The sequence below is a fragment of the Hipposideros armiger genome, unplaced genomic scaffold, assembly GCF_001890085.2.
Source record: "Hipposideros armiger isolate ML-2016 unplaced genomic scaffold, ASM189008v1 scaffold_1367, whole genome shotgun sequence".
Classification (NCBI taxonomy): Eukaryota; Metazoa; Chordata; class Mammalia; order Chiroptera; family Hipposideridae; genus Hipposideros; species Hipposideros armiger.
This window is the reverse complement of record NW_017732717.1, coordinates 70,948-90,373: the sequence shown is the minus strand read 5'-3', so window position 1 is coordinate 90,373 and position 19,426 is coordinate 70,948. Positions and strand designations below refer to the sequence as shown.

The window sequence follows — 19,426 nt, the reverse complement described above, 5'->3', positions numbered from 1 at the left end:
ATGAAAAAAAAGTTGTGTTTACTGAAATCTCATCAAAGCAAGCACTTTACCTTCTAAGAACTTCCCTGTGCAATATTATTTAAAAACCACTACCCCCTTTATATGGAAGACATTCACTCAGTTGCTACAAAAAAAGACAAACAAAAATAGTGACTCTGGATTGTCTATAGGAGATTGCAAATTCACCTAATAAGTGTTCCTTTAAAGCAATTAGTGAACTGGAAGGAACGAGGGACTTGGGTATAAAAGACTTCAATTTTTACTCCACAGTTCTCATTTACAAGCCCAACAGCCTTAGGAAATAAACTTCTCAAAGTCTCACTTATCCTATCTGTAAAAATAAGGGATATAAATATAAATGTTTCACAGGTTTTCAAGGATTAAATATTACAAGTATGTCAAGCCCTCAAAGAATGCCTGATACATAGTAGATATTCAATAAGTAGATTCTCTTTCTCTTTCCCCCCCTTCATTGTCATTGTAGCTTTTTTTGCTGTTGTCCTTACTATATTGGAATATGCTGCAGGCACATGAAAGTACCTAGAACACCGCAGGCCATGCTATGTTGTAAAAAGGACTATGAAAATTGTTGCTGAGGGACTGAGACACAGTGTGTGAGCATTGAAAACTATGCAATGCCTCTGCCCGTGTACCCCAAAGGATGTAGTGCAAGATACCAGCTGCTAGAAATGTTAACAGTTATCCCATTAAAATGTTTTTGAAAAGTTAAAAATAAAAAGGAGCCCTTGGTCATATATGTTTAGAAAACATATTTCTAGATTAGTTCTTCTTCTGAAATAAACCTCAGATCCACTGATATACGTCTTTTGGACACAAACTGACTGACTTACAAGTGAATGAAGCTTAAGTTTCCAGGCCCTTCACTGTCACATCCTGGGAGAGGCCTAGTCATTTCATATTTTCAAATTTGTATTCTTTTCTTAAAAAGTCCTCCCACCCGCACTCCAACCACCATCACTCTCGTCACCACCAACACTTGTTACTACCACCAGAATAAAACCTTGCAAATCTATGGAAATACTGTGCAACTTCCCCCAAACTTGCTTAAATCTTTCTCTCTTTTTTCTTTCATTCATTTGTTCTTATTTTTCTTTGTTTGGGCATATTCTCTGGAATTACTCTTTTACTATTCGGCGTGACATCCTCCAAGACATGGTGTGCTATACTTAGTTTTTGGCTTTCTTTTTAAAAAAAAATTTTATTCGTGACACATTGCTTTCATGCTACAATGGCATGGTTGACTCTTTTAGGGAGGGCGCAGCTCACAGTGGCCCATGCGGGGATCGAACCAGCAACCTTGGCGTTAGCAGCACCACGCTCTTAACCAACTGAGCTAACGGTCATGCCCTTTGGCTTCCTTTTTTGTAAATGCCAATGACAGCACTGTACCAAATTTAGGGAGGAGAGTGGAAATGATTTTGAATCATATTTTACTATGTAGTGCAAAAGCACTGTTGATTTTAATCTCCTAGAAAACAGTGAAATGTAACAGTCCTTCAATAAAATGTATTGAATTAATAAATGAATAAAAAAAAAGAACCCTCATTTTCAAAGATCTTTCCGCTGTCCTTATTTCCACCTATTCTATTATTCAAAATGATTTATATTCTCTATTAGTTTCGAAAATCCACTGGACCTTTAGACTGTTTGGAATCTAATTGTTTTGGGGTTTTGTTTTGTTTTGATTTTGCCAAAAAAAAAAAAAGAAGTCTTGCTTCAAGACGCTTGGATCACAAAAAAATTAAATCACGTCTTTGCTCCAACTCTGACAAATGTAACCTCTTCCAGAGGACTGATTATAGAATTCTATTCAGCTACCTATGTCTTTATAATGATCATTCAATCAGCCAACAAACTCTCATGACATTGCTACACTTCGTCAGGTGCTATAAATATAGCAGTAAGCAGACAGAAGGATCCTTGTCTAAATGTTGCTTACCGTCTAATGGATAATGATATACCTAACCTAGCCTATTAAACATGGGAGGCAGTTGGCTGAACTTGCAGAATGATTAATGGTGAAAAAGCACAACTATCTAATGTCAGAGACCAGTCCTGGGAAATTCTGCTAAGGGTGACCTACTAAAATATCTCTAAGATTATTATCACCACTCAGTGATCTTATCTGAGTAGCACAGTAGTAATTTCTGACAACAGATGGACAACTGGGCCTCTTAAAATCTGTCTACAGTATCTCATGCTAACACTGCAAGTTACTGCTTAGCTTGCCAGATATAACTGATTCTATAAAGTCTAGACAGAAAGTTCATCATAGAATCAGAGTACAGCCTCATGTCTTTGTAATAGAAATATATTCCTCGTGAGGTAGGTCTTAAAGAATGTATTTAAATCAAAGATTCATGACAACACTAGGATGACGTTTAAATAGTTTTCAGCAGTCAACTGAATATGAACATTATCAATCAGGATAAACCCTAAATTGGACTTCTCCCATGTCACAATTAGACAAGCTCCTAATTCCTAGAAAAAAACCAACTTTTTTACAAATGGACAGCCAAGATTAAGAAACTTGTTCACAGTGTTTAATAAGTGAAGATGAAATTCAATGTTATTTCTCTGAGTTATGAAACACTAGAAAAAGGCCGCAAAACTTGAAAGCAGCAGTTGGGTTTTCCTCTGGGAAAAACGTCATATCCGCCCAACTACTATAACAGAGAGGGTTGAAACAGGAGCACAATTGGACCAAAAAAGGCATCCTGAGGTGGGAAGATGGCTTGCCAACAACTGTTACTTGCACTCTAACTTGTAGGCTTTCTTTCATTTTGTTTTGTCACTGTTGCTGTTTGTGTTTTCTCCAGATCTCAGGAAAACTGGAGCCCTCGAAGGCCAAACTCTTTCTGTTTCATTAGCTGGCTGTTATACAGCCCATTGTCTTCCATTGCCCTCCCCAGAAATCATAATAAAATGCCCCAGGAGCTGGCATCATTCCTTCTCTGTGTTAGAGCACTAACAAGGTTGATTTTGGCTTTATAATGACCCTCTGTGATAACATATTTAAGAATATGGTAAAGATCCTTACAGATTATTACAGTGCTTTTGTGGCTCATGTTCATAACATTCAACATGGTTTTATGGTACTAGAATGAACTCAAGCTACTGAACTTGAAAAATAAAAATTCTAGCACTCTAAAAAAGACAAAGTCAACAGTTTTCTTTCCTGACAAAATATCCAAGGACTGTGATCAGAAATTATTTCCAGAGAAATAATGACTTCTATGTTCTTCTTGCTTATGCCAACAAAAGAGGTGGCTAAATTTATGTTTTTAAAACACTTTTTAGTGAAATAAAGTTTGGTGGCATAAAAAGTACTAGTGCAAAATTTGCAACATCTACTGGAAATCGCCACCCATTATCACAAACTCTGAAAAAAAAATAAAATGGCTTCACGCACAATGAAGTTCACACAACACCCTTCTTTTTGCCAGTATAAAACATCCAAGTGATTTAATTCCCAAAATTCCAGCCTTTTTCTTTACTTTACCATAGCATTCTACTTATACCATAGAGGTTTATAAATTATTCCTTAATCAGAAAATTTAGTTGACATCATAGAGACTATGATGGAATCTCTAGAACATTCCTGTAACAAGTGTCTCTGAAAAGAAAATGTTGTAATAAAATACAGCAAGAGAGTATTTTAACCATGGTTCTAAGAGTTTCATTGTAAAAATGGGTGGTTTTACTGTTTTATTATTTTAATGTTTATGGCTTTATGATACATAGCAAATATTTGTTATATACTTAGCACTATTTTAATGGCATAGTTGTACATGTAACTTAACATTTTTTAATCAAATAGATAAGAAAATTAAACTTCTATTAAAAAATGATTCTTTTATTCCTCAAACAAAAGTCCTCTAAGAAGAGGTAGGTGTAAAGCATTCTCCTGAGTCAGGGCTTCTGCCATCACAGGTGCGTCTGCCTGGTCCAGTCTAAACTGGAACTCACTCCCTCGTCACCTTCAGACCTTGTTCTAATGTTGGCTTCAGGGAGAATTTAGCTGACTATCCCAAAAAGAACTGATACTACCTCCATCCCCAGAAACTCCTATTTTCCCCAGAAATTCCTATTTTCCATCCTACTTAATTTTTCTCCTAGCACTAATCATCATTTAATGTACTATACATTTTACTAATTTACTTATTAACTTGTCTGTTTTCCTCCACTAAGATATAAACTCCATGAGGTCAGAGGTCTTATCAATTTCCTTTGCTATTTAAATATCCCCAGCATCTCAAACAAGGTCTGAAACATAATAGATGCTCAATAAACATTTACTGAATGGCATATATACGCTGACATACACAAGATATAGAGAACTCCTTTTTAATATAATGATTACAAGAAAACTTATTTCTGCTTCCTCTGTGTCCCGAGTTTTTCAGCTGTTAAACCGAACAATACTAATTCACAGTGCGTTTTGGGAATTTCAAAACACTCCTTTAGCATGGTAGATGACCTCTTGCAGACATCCATTATTATTAATACACTGAGGTGTGTGTGTGTGTCTGAGAGTCATGGTTTGATTCATAATGACCTATTTCTGTATTTTTAACAAAAGCTATTAGTACTTATCAGTATAATATGCCTGCATTAAGGTGTTGGCCACAAACTATTTTTCTTTAGAGATCTTGGAATGGAGTCAATGAACAGAAAAAGCAGGACTAACCTGATTTTCATCCTCACTGGCAGCATCTGGGACAAAAATACAAAAACCAAAGTTAAGGGAAGATAAAAAATTTAAGAAATAAACAATTCACTCAGTATAGCACCTTGCTTATTTTAATGGCAATATATTATAAAAATTTTTTGGAACATATTAAAATTTACCATGGCAAATAAAATAAGGACACTGTACTAGCAGATTAGTAATATACACACAGAAAGGTCCAATTACTCAGAAAGGTCCAATCTGTCAGAATGGTCCAATTACTTTGGAAAATAATACTTATATGCTTCCTGACCTCCTCAAAATATCTGATTTCTAAAAAATTCTTTCACAGCAAAGTATGTCAGACCTCTTTTAAAATTATAACATAATAAATATCAATTATAGCACATCAGTTGTAATTTGAAAGTACAATGTAGCATAAAGTTTATACCGTATATACACATAAAATTAAATTTTCTGAATTTTGGTACCACTGCCTCCTATTACAGCTACAAAAATTAGGAATCTGATAAAAATTAAGATTAATTAAAACCACAGACTATTACACTCCTCATTAACAGACTGCTTTTTGTACCTACACATTTGTTTTAGGAACGTGGGAATCACTTGTATATTGATCTCCTGACCTTTCGTCTTAGGTTTCCTTTTTAAAAACATAAATGCTTCAGAGCAAGATAACTCTACACAATCTCTATTCCCTTTAAATTCAAGCAGCAAGTGCAAAAACCCACCTCATAGTTTCCACAAAAGTCCCTTATTGTTTAGGAGAAGTGCCTTCAATCCATTTAGGATTTGAAAACACAAAAACAAAATATGCTAGAAGGCACTATTGCTTTAAAATAAGAATAGATGACTGGATTTAATTTTTAAATATTTTTATAAATATGTCAATATATATAACACACATTGAAGTTTTAAATATTATATCCATAATTCCCATCAGTACGAATTGATATGCTTGGTAAGAGGCAGATGACAAAGAATCTATTAGCTTTTTAGAACTAATGTAGAATTAATGGAATGATTTCTCATGGAAAAAAAATTCAGACGATCTCAAACTACTTGCCAATTCTAAAGATAACAACATAGCCATAAAGCCACATACATAATTCTTTAAAACTGTGTCTGGCAAGATATTTCAGGATGATATATACATATAAAACATTGAATACTATATATATATATATATATATATATATATATATATATATATATATATATATATATATATATATATATATATATTGGGCGGGAGAAGGAAAGTAGTTCCTGCCCAAGGCTTTGCAATGTGCGGCGAGAGACTTAGATTACATGCAAATTGCTTACCTTGTATGAGGCAAAGGGCCAGAGTCAGAAGTACTGACACTGGGGCTATCTTCATGGTGAAGATGATGTAAGTTGGTTACAAGTCTGCTCCGTGCATTGCTCACCAGCTGGTGCTCTAGGACTGAACCCGTGGAGATGCAGCTTACTTTTATATATACAGTTGACACCCACAACAGTCAACATCAAAAAACCAGTTGTTCCAGGTCTTGCAGGACTTATACCATACTAATTTTGCTTCCATCCTAAAAGATCCTAAAGGATCCTGTCCAGGTAGCAGATTTGAATAGATAATGTCTATTTCCAAAGTAGTATTTCATGATATAGTATTTCAAAGTGTGTGTTCATGATAACCTCCTCAAAAAGCAATACACTGAGTCCAAGAACCCTACTCAAAGTTTAATACTCCATAGTCCTATATAAGAATTGAAATCCTCAGCTATATAAGACACATTGCCTCATAGACAAACATGTTTCTAACTGGGCTCCCTTCTTAAGTTGGAGGGGAAGAGAAACAAAAAGGCAGATTGGTTGTCCTACCAGTCAGTTAAACATTTAGAAATTTCACCACATCTGGAGAAAGCTCCTTAGAGTAAGAGAAGCTAGGATTCTTGTTGCTGCCATCTACAGATGTTTTGGAGTGTCTCAATTCAGTGTCACAGACTTATATATAAATTAAAGTTGAAAGATCCTAATAGATAACCTAGCTTCTATCACTGAGTACATGGAGAGACAGAAACTCAGAGAAGGAACAAGGACTTTCCCAAGAGCACGCCATTTAGATGGAAGAGGCAGAGGTGACACTTGAAAGACCACAAGTTCAACATTGTTGACTGCCATACACTGCTTCCCCATCACACATTATTAGGAACGGCAGAAACTTTGTGAAATCCAAGCTTGCACATAACTATTTTTTTAAATCCTCAATCTGAAGGATATTTTATATTCTAAAGCTTCATCTTATAGTCTAAAAAACATAATAATCATAAATTTTAGAGACTCAAGGTTTAACTTCCCACACAGCCCATCACTCTGAAGTTACAGTTTGGAAAACTTGTTTCAATCAGATTTCCCTTAAGTTAAGTTTACTCCTGTAGTGCCTCATTATTCAGTTTAAGAGAGCATCTGAAGAAGTGTGCAAAAGTGACTGAAGCCAGAGCCAAAAGATTTGATTCCAGTCCTCCACATCCATCGGAGGAAAGTTTTGGACTTTATTAGATCAAAACCCTTTTAAACACTGTTCCAGAAAAGCTGATCGAAGGGATCATGTCAATATTCTGAATAACACCAAAGCCAAAGTATTTCCTTTTCTTTTTTCATAAAATAATTTCTTTCCTATAAAATATAATCAATAGTTTCATGGTCTGCACTATTAGCTTTGTTTCTTTCCAATGGTTTAGTAAAAATTAGTGAATATGGAAAGCAAGTTCAAACTCCATTACTGTTATGAGTTAGAAAACTGACGTCCATCATAGCTTAATGGGAAGAGAATGGGGAGTCAGGAAATTTGTTTCTATTCCTGTCTTTGCAACAACACAGCGTAATGGAAATGAACCTGTCTTTGGGGTATGATAGATCTGGGTCCAAGTCTTGACTCACCAATTACTAGCTATGGTTGCCTTGGGCAAGTCACTGATTTTTCCTCAGCCTCAGTATCCTAATATGTAATAAGAGTTAGAGGTAGTGTGTGTGTGTGTGTGTGTGTGTGTGTGTGTGTGTGTGTGTGTAATGCTTAGAACCATTCCAAGTATGTGTGATAAGCTTTATAGTTAACAATAGCTGGTATTGCATTTTTATGTCATTATAATGATGTAGTTGTACTAGGTAATTTCTGAGAGTCCAAGAAAAGTCAACATCTCTTGAACGTGAACTGCAACAACAGATTAAGCTTATTCAACATAGAATAACATTCTCAACACATTCTGAAGTGAAATTAAAAAGTCAAGATATAAGTTGTCTTTTTCACTTTATCATTATCTTCTAAACCACAATACCTAAAACAAATCAAAGCATTAGTCATTTAAAACTTGCAAAAGTCATTGCTAGATTTCAACCATCATTGATTCAGCCCCATCTGTAAGCCTCTTCTAAATATTGACATACCAATACTAATTTTTAATCTTTCATTTGCTCTGTCAGACTATATGAAATGTGTCCCAACCGTACACTTTATTATTGGTGGTAAGGAAATTCAATGCCTTACAATAGAGTTGGTGACTGTGTACCACGCGTATGCTCTGATGAACCCCAAATGTAGCCCAAATGGACAGTATTCCCAGGAGTGGAAGAGGTGCTTGGGTGGAACAAAAGAGCCAAAATATGATTGCATCTCTAAAGAATCTCTGCTATGAGGAAAGGTGGAAGGAGTTGGTTTCCTTCTTACTGGAAAAGAGTTTCTCACTGCCACCCAGAACCTTCTGAAATGATGAATAAGAGGTTTGGAACTGATAACCTACTCTAAGAAGAGAAGGTAGCCTGAAGAAGATTCAGTGAGCGCCTGCAATATTGGAAGTTCACGTCAGCTGGCTCATGGCATCAGGGATTTTTTTCCATTTCATTTCAGGAATGATATAAATCTAGAGGTGATTCACCACATACTCTGTTAATGCATCACATGCTTACATAATCAGTCCTATTTTTGAAAATGACCAAATTTAAATTTAAATGAATGGGACTGAGGCGTTAGAGGATGGGGTTTGGGTTAGCAGAATACTGTTATATAAGGTTATCAGAGTACTTTTCTTAAGTTCTAAATTCCATCTTTTCCTCCCCAGCTGTTTCAATTATTATTCATCAGACATGTAAAATCCTTTTTTCTTCTCATTAATAAGGAATGGAGCTAAGTTATAAACAGTATGAATGCTACAATTCAACACATGTATCAAGCGGTCCAGAATCTGTATTCACATCAAGGATATTGAAACACAAGGAAGAGATGAGAAAACAATGACATACACAAGATTTTGTAGACCAGTAATCTCATTGAACACAAAGTTATCAGATCATTGTTTAAATCTGATGATCACAATAGTTTAATAAATAACTCTAGTCCCTTACCATTAAATCACCTTCCACATCTTTCCAATCTGCCATTTATTAGATCTCTTCATTTGTTTATGCAATGCTGTGAGAGAGCAAAGTAAGTATCATTACCCTTTCCTTACCTGCCCCAAATGGCACCATTAACAAATGACACAATAGGAACTAGGTTAGATGGTAATCCCAGCCTTGCCACTTTCTTACCTTTTACACCATATGTGGTTATTTCAAATCCTTTCTGGCAGTTCGAAGAGAATCCAGACACACACACACACACACACACACACACACACACACACACACACACTCATAATGACTTGTGGGGGAAAAAGTGTGTTGTGAGCATGGTTGGAAAGTAAATGTCCTAACAGATCCTAGAATGAAGTAACTTCTTTTTTATTTTCTTAATTTTTTATTTCCTTTCCTATAATTCTCATATTTTCCCTTTGAATTTAACATCTCTACTATACTCTCCTTCGTGAAAGACACTAACTGAAAAACAGCCTTTACACACCTTGTCTTGAAATGTTCCACTAACAGCTAACTTCACTCTCAGCTAATCTCACTCCCTCTGAGAATTCCTTTCTGTTTGTCTAGGAAGCCTATGAGACTATAGTGATAAGCATCTCACTTTATCTCAGAACAGGATGGGATAGGCACTCTCTAATCACTGAGTATACAGACCCTACTATTTATAGATTGTTCCTTTTAATAGATTAGGATTAAGAAAACATGAAAGTTTCAATATCTCATTTTTAACTGTATTAAGTTTTACCTATTGGATATTTGGCTCTTAAATAGAATATTCAGTTTCTCCCCTACAGTTCATGCTACCTGAACCCCTGTTCATGGCTCCACACTATCACCTGAAAATTTAGTGCATTCTGACGTTTCCTACGATTAATCTTTTTTTATTAAATGAATTGGGGTGACATTGGTTAGTAACACTACATAGGTTTCAAGTGTACAATTCTGTAATACATCATCTATATGTTGCATTGTATGTTCACCACGCAGAGTCAGTTCTCCTTCCATCACCATATATTTGACCCCTTTTACCATTTTCTAACCACCCGCCTCCCCCCTTACCCTCTGATAGCCACTAAACTGTTGTCTGTGTCTGAGTTTTTGTTTGTTTGTCTTGTTCATTTGTTGCTTTCAGTTTTATATTCCACATATGAGTGAAATTATACAGTCCTTGACTTTTTCTGTCTGACTTATTTCGCTTACCACCCTGAACACGTCCCATCTTGTACAAGGATTAATCCTGACTGTAGAAAACAGGATTATGGAACTACGGTCCTTTAAAAAAAATTTCACAATAAATTAATTCTGAAGTAGCTAGTATACTGAGCTTTGGCAAAGGAGTATTGCATATTTCACATGTAAAATATTATGTGTATAAATACAATACGCAAGATCAAAATTGTTAGATTTGAAAGCAGAGTTAGGAAAAATTGATCTAGATATTTTTATACAATTGTTTGCAGAGAAACATGGAACTTGCTAGCACTTATTGTGCACTTTACTAAGTGACAGGTACAAGAATACATGTAAAGGGTAAGCGCCATTTCATTCTTTTTTTACAAGTAAAGAAACTGAGGTTTGCTGAGATTCTAACTTCCCCAAGGTCATACAGCCTATAAGCAGTGGTCATTGCAAATGATAACAGACAAACTCCAGAGCCCAGGCTCTTAAACACCACACACTGTAGTAATCACATTACCTACACCTATAACTAACTTATCTCAGACACTCACTGCCTGAACGGAAGTGTGTCCTTCCAAAATTCATATTTGAAGCCTCAATCCCCAGTACCTCAGAATGTGACTAAATCTGGAGGGAGGGACTTTAAAGCAGTGACTGAGTTAGGGTGGGCTCTAACTCAAACTGACTGGTGTCCTTATAAAAAGAGAAATTGGAATACACCGAGGGACACCAAAAGTGCTGTGCACAGTGGCTTGCACCAGGCCACATAACATTTCTATTAAATCAACTAACAAGTTAAATAGCACTAACCCTTGTGTCATATCACAATCTTGATTCATTATGCCGGGGGGAAAAAAGAATGGGGAAATTAATAATAAATATGAAAACAGAGAATTCTCAGGTATGGGAACAAATTACCAAAAGGTGATTTAAAAAGTTAAAATTTTAAGGCCGAGGTTAGGTGTTATGGTATATCCAATAGACCCCATAATACTCCACATGAATACTATAAATATACAGACGGTGCCAAAATATATATATATATATATATATATATATATACATATTTTTAAAAAGGAAAACTGTATTAAAATTGTAATACTCAATATATACTGATACCAAAGATGAATATAAGTCATGTTTGACTTCTGCAATTACAAGAGATGCTCAGAGTGGTTACCATTAGTGTCCAGACACTTCTGAATACAGCAAACTACTGCTTGAGCAACGTTGAACAAAGAGTCAACTTGTGTACATTTTTTTGACAAAAATGGCATCCCCAGTATACTAAATTCCTATATTTGCCTGGAACTGTGTGAGAGCCCATTGTTAAACTTATGATAAAACATACACGTTCTCTGACCTCTAAGAGACTATAGTCTAGTGGAAGAGATGGAAAATGATCATACAAACCATTCTTCAATTGAATCTGTGAAAGTGTTTTTTTAAAAGATGTCCATTGAGTAAAGCTAGCACATAATACAGATATTTGGCTTCTAGTGATATTCTAGTGAAATTAGGCTCAATTCTTAAAAAATGAGCTGAGATTTTTTTAAAAGGTATATAGCCTCATCTATCTGAAAAATTCAGCTAATCAGAATACATTAATCCTTAAATAGTAATGAGAACCAAAGTTTTGCTCTAGTAATTTCCTTCATCTGACATTTTTAGTTTCCACTATATCATTAGTTGGTTACTAACACTGCTGGGGGGACAGGAGTGGAATTTAAAATTGAAGAGAGAAATTATTTTACGTTTAGCAAGGTTTTTGTTTAGTTTGTTTTTTGTTTATTTTGAGGGATGCCTCCCATGTGATACTAATGTCAATCAAAAAATGAAGATCTACATCAATTTTTAGGAGTCATGTTGAATTTTATTCATTGAAAGCTTGAAAACCCTAAGTGCTGGAAGTAAGGAGAGCACAAATAAATTTAAAAAATGATTCTGCCCTAAAGAATCTAGCAACCTAGTAGGGAAGATATAATACTTGTGTCAGAAAATAAATGATTCAATAGAACATACAACATAAACTGCCATAACAGAAGCCCGGATAGAGTGTCTAGGAAAGATATTATTTCGATCTGAGAGATAGGCAATGGCGTTTTTGGAAGATGTGGCCTTTGAATTGGGCCTCAAGGCTTGAGGATATTTGAATATGTGGGGATGGGAATGTGACTGATTTTTTAGAAGACCAGCATAAGCAAAGTCCCAGGAGCAAAATAATGTGGGGTCTCCACGAAAGAATGTGTGGTACCTTTTGACTGCATCGATAGGGGGAAAAAAAAGGTAGAAAGTAGTTTTAGTAGAATGTCAGAATGGCTAAAATAAACAATAGTGACCAAATCAAATGCTGGCAAATACTTAGAGAACCCATATCTCTTGCATGTTGCTGTTTGGAATGTAAAATGGTACAGCCACTCTGGAAACAGGTTGGCAGTTGCTTAAAAAACTAAAAATATACTTATTATACTACCCAGTAATTATACTTCTGGGCATTTATCCCAGAGATATGAAAACATATCCGTATAAAAACCTGCACACAATTGTTCATAGTAGCTTTATTTATAATAGCCCAAAATTGGAAACAACCAAAATGTCCCTTAGTAGGTGACTGGTTAAGCAAATGTTAGTACTGCACCATGGACTCCTATTCAGTAATAAAAAGGAATGAATTATGTATAATTGCAACAACTTAGATGGATCTCAAGGGCTTTATGCTGAGTGAAAAAGCCCATCTCCAAAACTCATATACTATAACTCAATTTCTATAACATTTTTAAATTACAAAATTATAGACATGGAAACAAATTACTGGTTACCAGGGGTTAAAGATGGCTGTTGGGCAGGGGGTTGATGTGACTATACAGGGGTAGCATGACAGAGATCTTTGTGGTGGTGGAAAATTCTATATGCTGATTGTGGTGCTAATTACACAAATCTATGCATGCAGTAAAAGAACACCAAATTATATACATGCATTTAATCAAAGTCTAATTTCTAGTTTTGATATAATTATGTAAGATTTAACTATTGAGGGAAACTGGGTAAAGAGTACGCAGGACCTATTGTACTACCTTTGCAAATTCCTGTGAATCTGTAATTGTTTCCTCCCAAAAGTTTCTAAAAACATAGACTACAAAATCTTACATTCTTTCTAGAAAGGTAAACATACACTTACCATATGGCCCAGCAATCTCACTTGTAGGTATTTACCCAAGAGAAGTTAAAACATATGTCCATTTGAAAACTATAAAAGAATATTTATTGCAAATTTATTCATAATCACTGAAAACCAGAAACAATTCAAATGTGTATCAGTTGGTGAATAAATAAACTGCTGTACGTCCATATGACAGATTTCTACACAAGAATAAAGAGAAGTTAATTACTATACCTGCTACAACATGAATGAACATCAAAAGCATTATTCTAAGTGAAACAAGAGAGACACAAAATTTCACATACTTTGATTCCAATTATATGACATTTTTAAAATGACGAATTTATAGGGGCATAAATCAGATCAAAGTTGCCAGGGGCTGGGAATCAAGGGAGGAGGCTGACTACAAAGGAGCATGTGAAATATTTTGTGGTGACGGCACGGCTCTGTTTTGATCATGCTGGTGGTTTCATAAGCGATTATGCTTGTCAAAATTCATGTAACTACACAGTAAAGATTCTGAATTTTGCCTTTATATATTTTACTTCAATAAGTTTGACTTTAGAAAAAATTCATATTCAATAACATACTATTGTTAAAAACAGTTATATATTATTGTATTAAGGGAAATAGGCATGGATTGACCAAAAAAATCCAAACATTTGCTATCTCTGTCTAGTGGAATTATTTACGATATTTTACGTTTCTTTGTTTTTCTTTTCTGGTATTTTGCACTAAGTAGGTATTTTTAAAAACAAAAAACGCTATTTAAAAAAATTAATTTGATACTTTTAGGGCTAGGTAGGACATTGAAAGGCATCCATCTCCCCTCTTGAGTTGGCAGGTGAAGATGCCAGGGCTAAGACAGAGTGGTTTTTTCCCCTAATTATTTAAATTTAGAAATAGGTTATACACACGCTCAGTGTCCCCATCCTCTGAGCTGTATGATCTAACTGCAAACATTATGGTTCATTTTGACAGGGTCGGGGTAATTTTCATCCTTCCAAAATGCCCATTTCATAACACCAAAGTGGTTTGGGATTTTTCTGGACCACCTCCTACTGGTGGATCTAGACAGTGTCTGGACAGTGAAGGCCAGTTCTCCAATCTACACCAAGGAAGACCAGTTATTTTATTTATTTATTTATTTATTTATTTTAGAAATGTGTGATTTCCTTGCATTTTGGCCTCAGGTAAAATCACGATAAGTTTATTATCCACTTGACAGGATTACTGAGCAGATTGAGTTGATTCTGTGAAAAAAGCTAAAGCCACTATTATTATTGGTAAGGATTCAGGTCATGCTCCTACATTGTGAAGCATACTTGAGAGCCAGAAGGATGATATACCGTATTTCCCCAGGTATAAGACGCACCCTTTTTCGAAAAATTTGGGGTCTAAAACTGGGTGCGTCTTATAGATTTTGGTTATAGATTTTTTTACTTGCATTTCCCGCTTTTTCGCGCTTGTTGTCTTTGCGCTCATTGTTTCGCACTTGTTACCGGTAATATTATGGTAGGTTACGTTTTGCCACATTCTGCCCAGAAATGGCTCAGAAAAGATTTTCGTACAGTGCTGAATTCAAGTTAAAAGTGATCCAGTTTGCAAAAGTGAATGGAAATCGTGCTGCTGAACGTAAGTTTGGTCCTCCTCCAACTGAGAAAACAATCCAAGACTAGCTACGGGAAGAAGAAACCCTACTGAAAACGCCATGGCAGAAGGCCATGAGAGGCAATATGTGAAGACAGGGATTCGTCGTCAGACACAGATGAGGACAAGCTAATGGCTAGTGATTTGACAGTGATGAGGAGTTGTATGAATTTTATGATGAGTAAAATTTGAGTTCAATAACTTTATGTAATACATTTTTTTTCAAATTTTGGGCCCCTAAACTAAGGTGCGTCTTATACATGAGGAAATACGGTAACTCAGAAGTAAAGTGTTGGGTTTTGGAGCTATCTAGGTTCAAAAACTGTCTTTTTTTTTTTTGCAGTGTGAAGAGGCGCAATTTACCTAAATTCTATCTCAATTTCTTTACCACCAAACTAAGAATTGTGACAGCGATTACCATGAGGATTACATAAGGTAATTCAGGGAAAGCCTTCAGAGCAGTTCTCAACCTGTGGGTCGCGACCCCTTTGAGGGTCGAATGACCCTTTCACAGGGGTCGCCAAAGACCATCAGAAAACAAAAAGATATTTACATTACGATTCATAACAGTAGCAAAATTACAGCTATAGAGTAGCAACGAAAATAATTTTATGGTTGGGGGTCACCACAACATGAGGAACTGTATTAAGGGGTCACGGCATTAGGAAGGTTGAGAACCGCTGCTTCAGAGGGTACCTGGCACATGGGGGTAACACAGTTAGCTGCTATTAGAAATGTCTTCTTGTTAGCCTGTTGACTACATTGAATTAAAGGTTACAATGGGGAAATACACTTCTGGGCCTTTTAAAGTATTCAACATTTTGTGCAAAATGTCAACAACCAGTGTCCAGTTTTAGTGGCACAAACTAATAGTCTCCAGGGTAAAGGAGTCATTTCCTCATTCGCACCCCATCCTTTGGAAAGCTTATTGTACTCCAGGTGGTGAGGCCTTTGCAAGGAACTGGGTCACCCTCAGTCAACAACAGCCACACATGTCTGGATAGCCTGACAGGTCACTTGAGCCATGAAAAAGTGGCACCTTTCAAATAGGTCACAAAATCAAACAGCTTATTCTAAGTTTTTAAATTTTTAAACCTTTTCTCTTTTTTTTTTTTTTAATATTAATATGGAGCTGAAGTCTGGGAGCTTATTGGCCTTTGAGGCACGATTTCCCAATTTTTAGTTTTCTTTTGAGATGTGCAGAGTCTGAACAAATATCTAGTGATACTGTGTAGTGGGTTGAAGTGTGCTGCTTATGGGTTGAGCTCGAAGGGGCTGTCACCTCCCAAGTCTTCAACTCTCTTACGTGCTTTGGTTTTTCTCCCTGGCTGTCTAGTACAACTGTGAGGACTTGGAATGCTAGGTAACCAGCTTTTATGTGTGTGTCCCTGGACGAGAAAAATATTTAATTACAGTTGTGTTGGAATTCCCTGAGGCCACTGCACGTTTTGAGGAGTACCCTCAAACACCTCCACATAAATTCTTAGTCACCTAAGAACACCTGAAATTCAAGCTAGAGGGAGTAAATGCCCCTTATCTTTGAAGTTGAAGGAGTTCAGACTCTCACTTATCCAGCAAAAGGTTTTGATCAGATTCGTGGTAAGCAATTCCAACTGAAAAGCCAAAATTAAAAACCAGCCACCCATTTTTTTCTCCTGTGTTATCTCAATCCTTAACCTTTAATGCCACTGTTATGGCAGTCTTGGTTCTTCCTGCCTAAGCAGTGAAGAATGAAAGGTCAGCAAGCTGATTATTATACAAGCAGGTTTATTAGTGATACATTCTCAGGGAAGAGAATGGGCTTAGTGAGGTGGGAGATGGAGAGAGAGGGGGAAGGGGGGGGAGAGAGAGAGAGAGAGAGAGAGAGAGAGAGAGAGAGAGAGAGAGAGAGAAAGGGCGAGAGAGAAAGGGTGAGAGAGAAAGGGCGAGAGAGCACGAAGGCCAGAGAGCACCATTTTCCCTCTTTAAAAGAGAAAAAACATCTTTTCATCCAGCCATGGATGGGTGGGGGGAGTGCTTTTTCTTACTGTTATCAGTCCCTCTTATGCCTCTAACTCATTAGGAAATTCATGAATGTATTAGTATTTTATGTGGAATTAGGAAGTCTGTGTTTTAATTCCAGTTCTCACTTTTAGCTGAAGGGAAACCGTGAACGTAGACAGATTAAATTCCTAAATTACTCATGAGGTGAGGTACATTGGGAATTGGACAGTGGGGACAGAAAGAAGGTAGGCTAATTAAACTGTACTAATCAAGTCCATCAACCAATGTAATAAAAATATTGCCTTCACAGAGAGGATTTTTAAGATAGTGAAACGACTCTGTCTGATATTACAATGGTGAATACACGTATTTATACATTTGTTTAGACTCATAGACCATACAACATCAAGAGTGAACTCTGATGTCAACTATGGACTCTGGGTGATAATGGGATGTAAATGCAGGTTCATCAACTGTAACAAATTACCCCCTCTGGTGAGGATGGTGCTAATGGGGAGGCCATGCATGTTTTGGGGGCAGGGGTACATGGGAAACCTCTGTGTCTTCTGCTCAGTTTTGCTGTGAATCTAAAACTGCACAAAAAAATAGACTAATAAATATATATATATATATATATATATATATATATATATATATATATATATATATATATATATATATATTGCCTTCAAAGGCAGCAGTACCTGGAAGATAGTAGCCCTCAATACATAGTGACTGAATTAATGACCCTTTTGACTGGAACATTCTACCATTAAGACAGTTAGGGAACAGTTGTGAAAAACAGTAGGAAAACATGAGACTTGAAATCCAAAAACTGGATCCTGCAACTTACTGCATATGTTAGATATGGTTATTTACATCTCTGAGCCTATTTTCTCATTTATAAAATATTGTCATCTACATATCAGTTTTGTTGTGAAGATATAAAATTAATCGATATAAGTGAAAGTACTCTGTGAGCTACACGGTGCTAGGCAAAAGCTAATTGTGGATCTTGGTACCTTGTGCCTCAAACCGCCTCTTTATCAAGGATATTCACTTACAAGGATAGCTCATTACATCTCAAAAATCTCAAACAAACAAAAAAAATGTGGTGGAGTAGGGAATAAGGGAGAGAAGAGCTGACACTTTTTTTCTTTTTTTGTTCCTGGATTAATTAATATATGTAATTTTTAATTAAAGTTAGTCCTGAAAAAATACAATTTGTTGTCATCTGGGCGTGGTTGCATTGTAAGATGACACTGCTCTGAGGGTGGCTGGAAATGGCACCAGGCCAAATCCACCTGGGTGTGGAGACATCCAGTGTAATAAAGTATCACTCCACCCTGTTGTCTTGTTGCCTAATTAACTGGTGTGCTCTGAAAACAACTCTTGGGAGTTAGTGTAATCTCGCCTTAGAGTTGTGATGCAATGGAAAATGGCAGCCTACTTATGGCGGAAATGCAGAATAGCCTCTGACGTTTGTTTCTGGGAAGACAGGCAAGTGGAGAGAAATGGGCTCTGTAATTCCCATGGAAGTTCACCCTGATTCCTTGCCCACTTGGCTTCCATTTCTGAGCTCAGCAAAAACCATCTGCATAACCAAAACTGCTTAGCCCCAGGTCTCCTCTCCCTCCAGGGGGGAAATAATAAACGTCTTAAGATAAAATAGATGCCTTCTCCAGAGTAAACTTTTCCTTCCATTTCTCGTGGAATTGAGCAGTGAGGGTAGATATACGGATGAGCCTTCTAGGAAAAGACAAAAAAGGGAAAACCTGTCAGGTTAGGCCTGGATGAGAAAACACACTCAACCCTCTTGAGTGTATAGCCTTTGAAAGTGTTCAGTACCCAATGAACCAGGTGGACAATGATGAATAGTCACAAACTTATCATAGTCTTTGAACTGAAATGAGCCTCAGTATATTCTAGTATGTTCAAATATCTTCATTTTATCAGTAAGGTCCAATGAGGGGACAGTGTAGATTTGAGGACAAACAGCTATAGGGTAGCACAGCCAGAGCTCAGTCCACGTTCTAAAGCCCAGCCCCATGTGCTTTTCTCAAATCACAGCTTTTCAATCACCCACTCATGTCTGATTTGGAGATTGACTCTTCTTTCATCATCCTGTTTTCCAGGAAACAAACTCAGCCTCATGTACAGCATTTTATGTAATGGGTTTGACCTCTAGTCAAACATTTACATTTTTATTAGCTTTACTCTATCTCACTGGAGGCAATTTTGTCCTCCAGGGGACATTTAGCAATGTCTAGAGACACTTTTAGTTATCACAATTAGGGATGTTCTTTGACATCTAGTAAATAGTGGCCAGGGATGCTGTTGAACACCTT

General features: G+C 36.4%; 1 protein-coding gene and 1 non-coding gene across 2 annotated transcripts in view; both read right to left on the bottom strand.

Annotated features, from left to right (window-relative positions):
- The window catches only part of SPINK5 (serine peptidase inhibitor Kazal type 5), a 154,901-nt gene that overhangs the window by 84,276 nt on the left and 51,199 nt on the right, over positions 1 to 19,426 (bottom strand). Inside the window, exons 3-5 of the mRNA XM_019633652.1 lie at positions 9,095 to 9,161; positions 6,041 to 6,161; positions 4,712 to 4,737 (exon numbers count right to left, since the gene is read on the bottom strand). Of these exons, the coding sequence (XP_019489197.1) occupies positions 4,712 to 4,737; positions 6,041 to 6,095 (81 nt within the window). The 5' untranslated portion in view covers positions 6,096 to 6,161; positions 9,095 to 9,161. The remainder of the gene's footprint in view (positions 1 to 4,711; positions 4,738 to 6,040; positions 6,162 to 9,094; positions 9,162 to 19,426) is intronic.
- TRNAS-GCU (transfer RNA serine (anticodon GCU)) lies at positions 1,290 to 1,364 on the bottom strand. Its single transcript has one exon. It is a non-coding gene; the product is annotated as a tRNA-Ser (tRNA).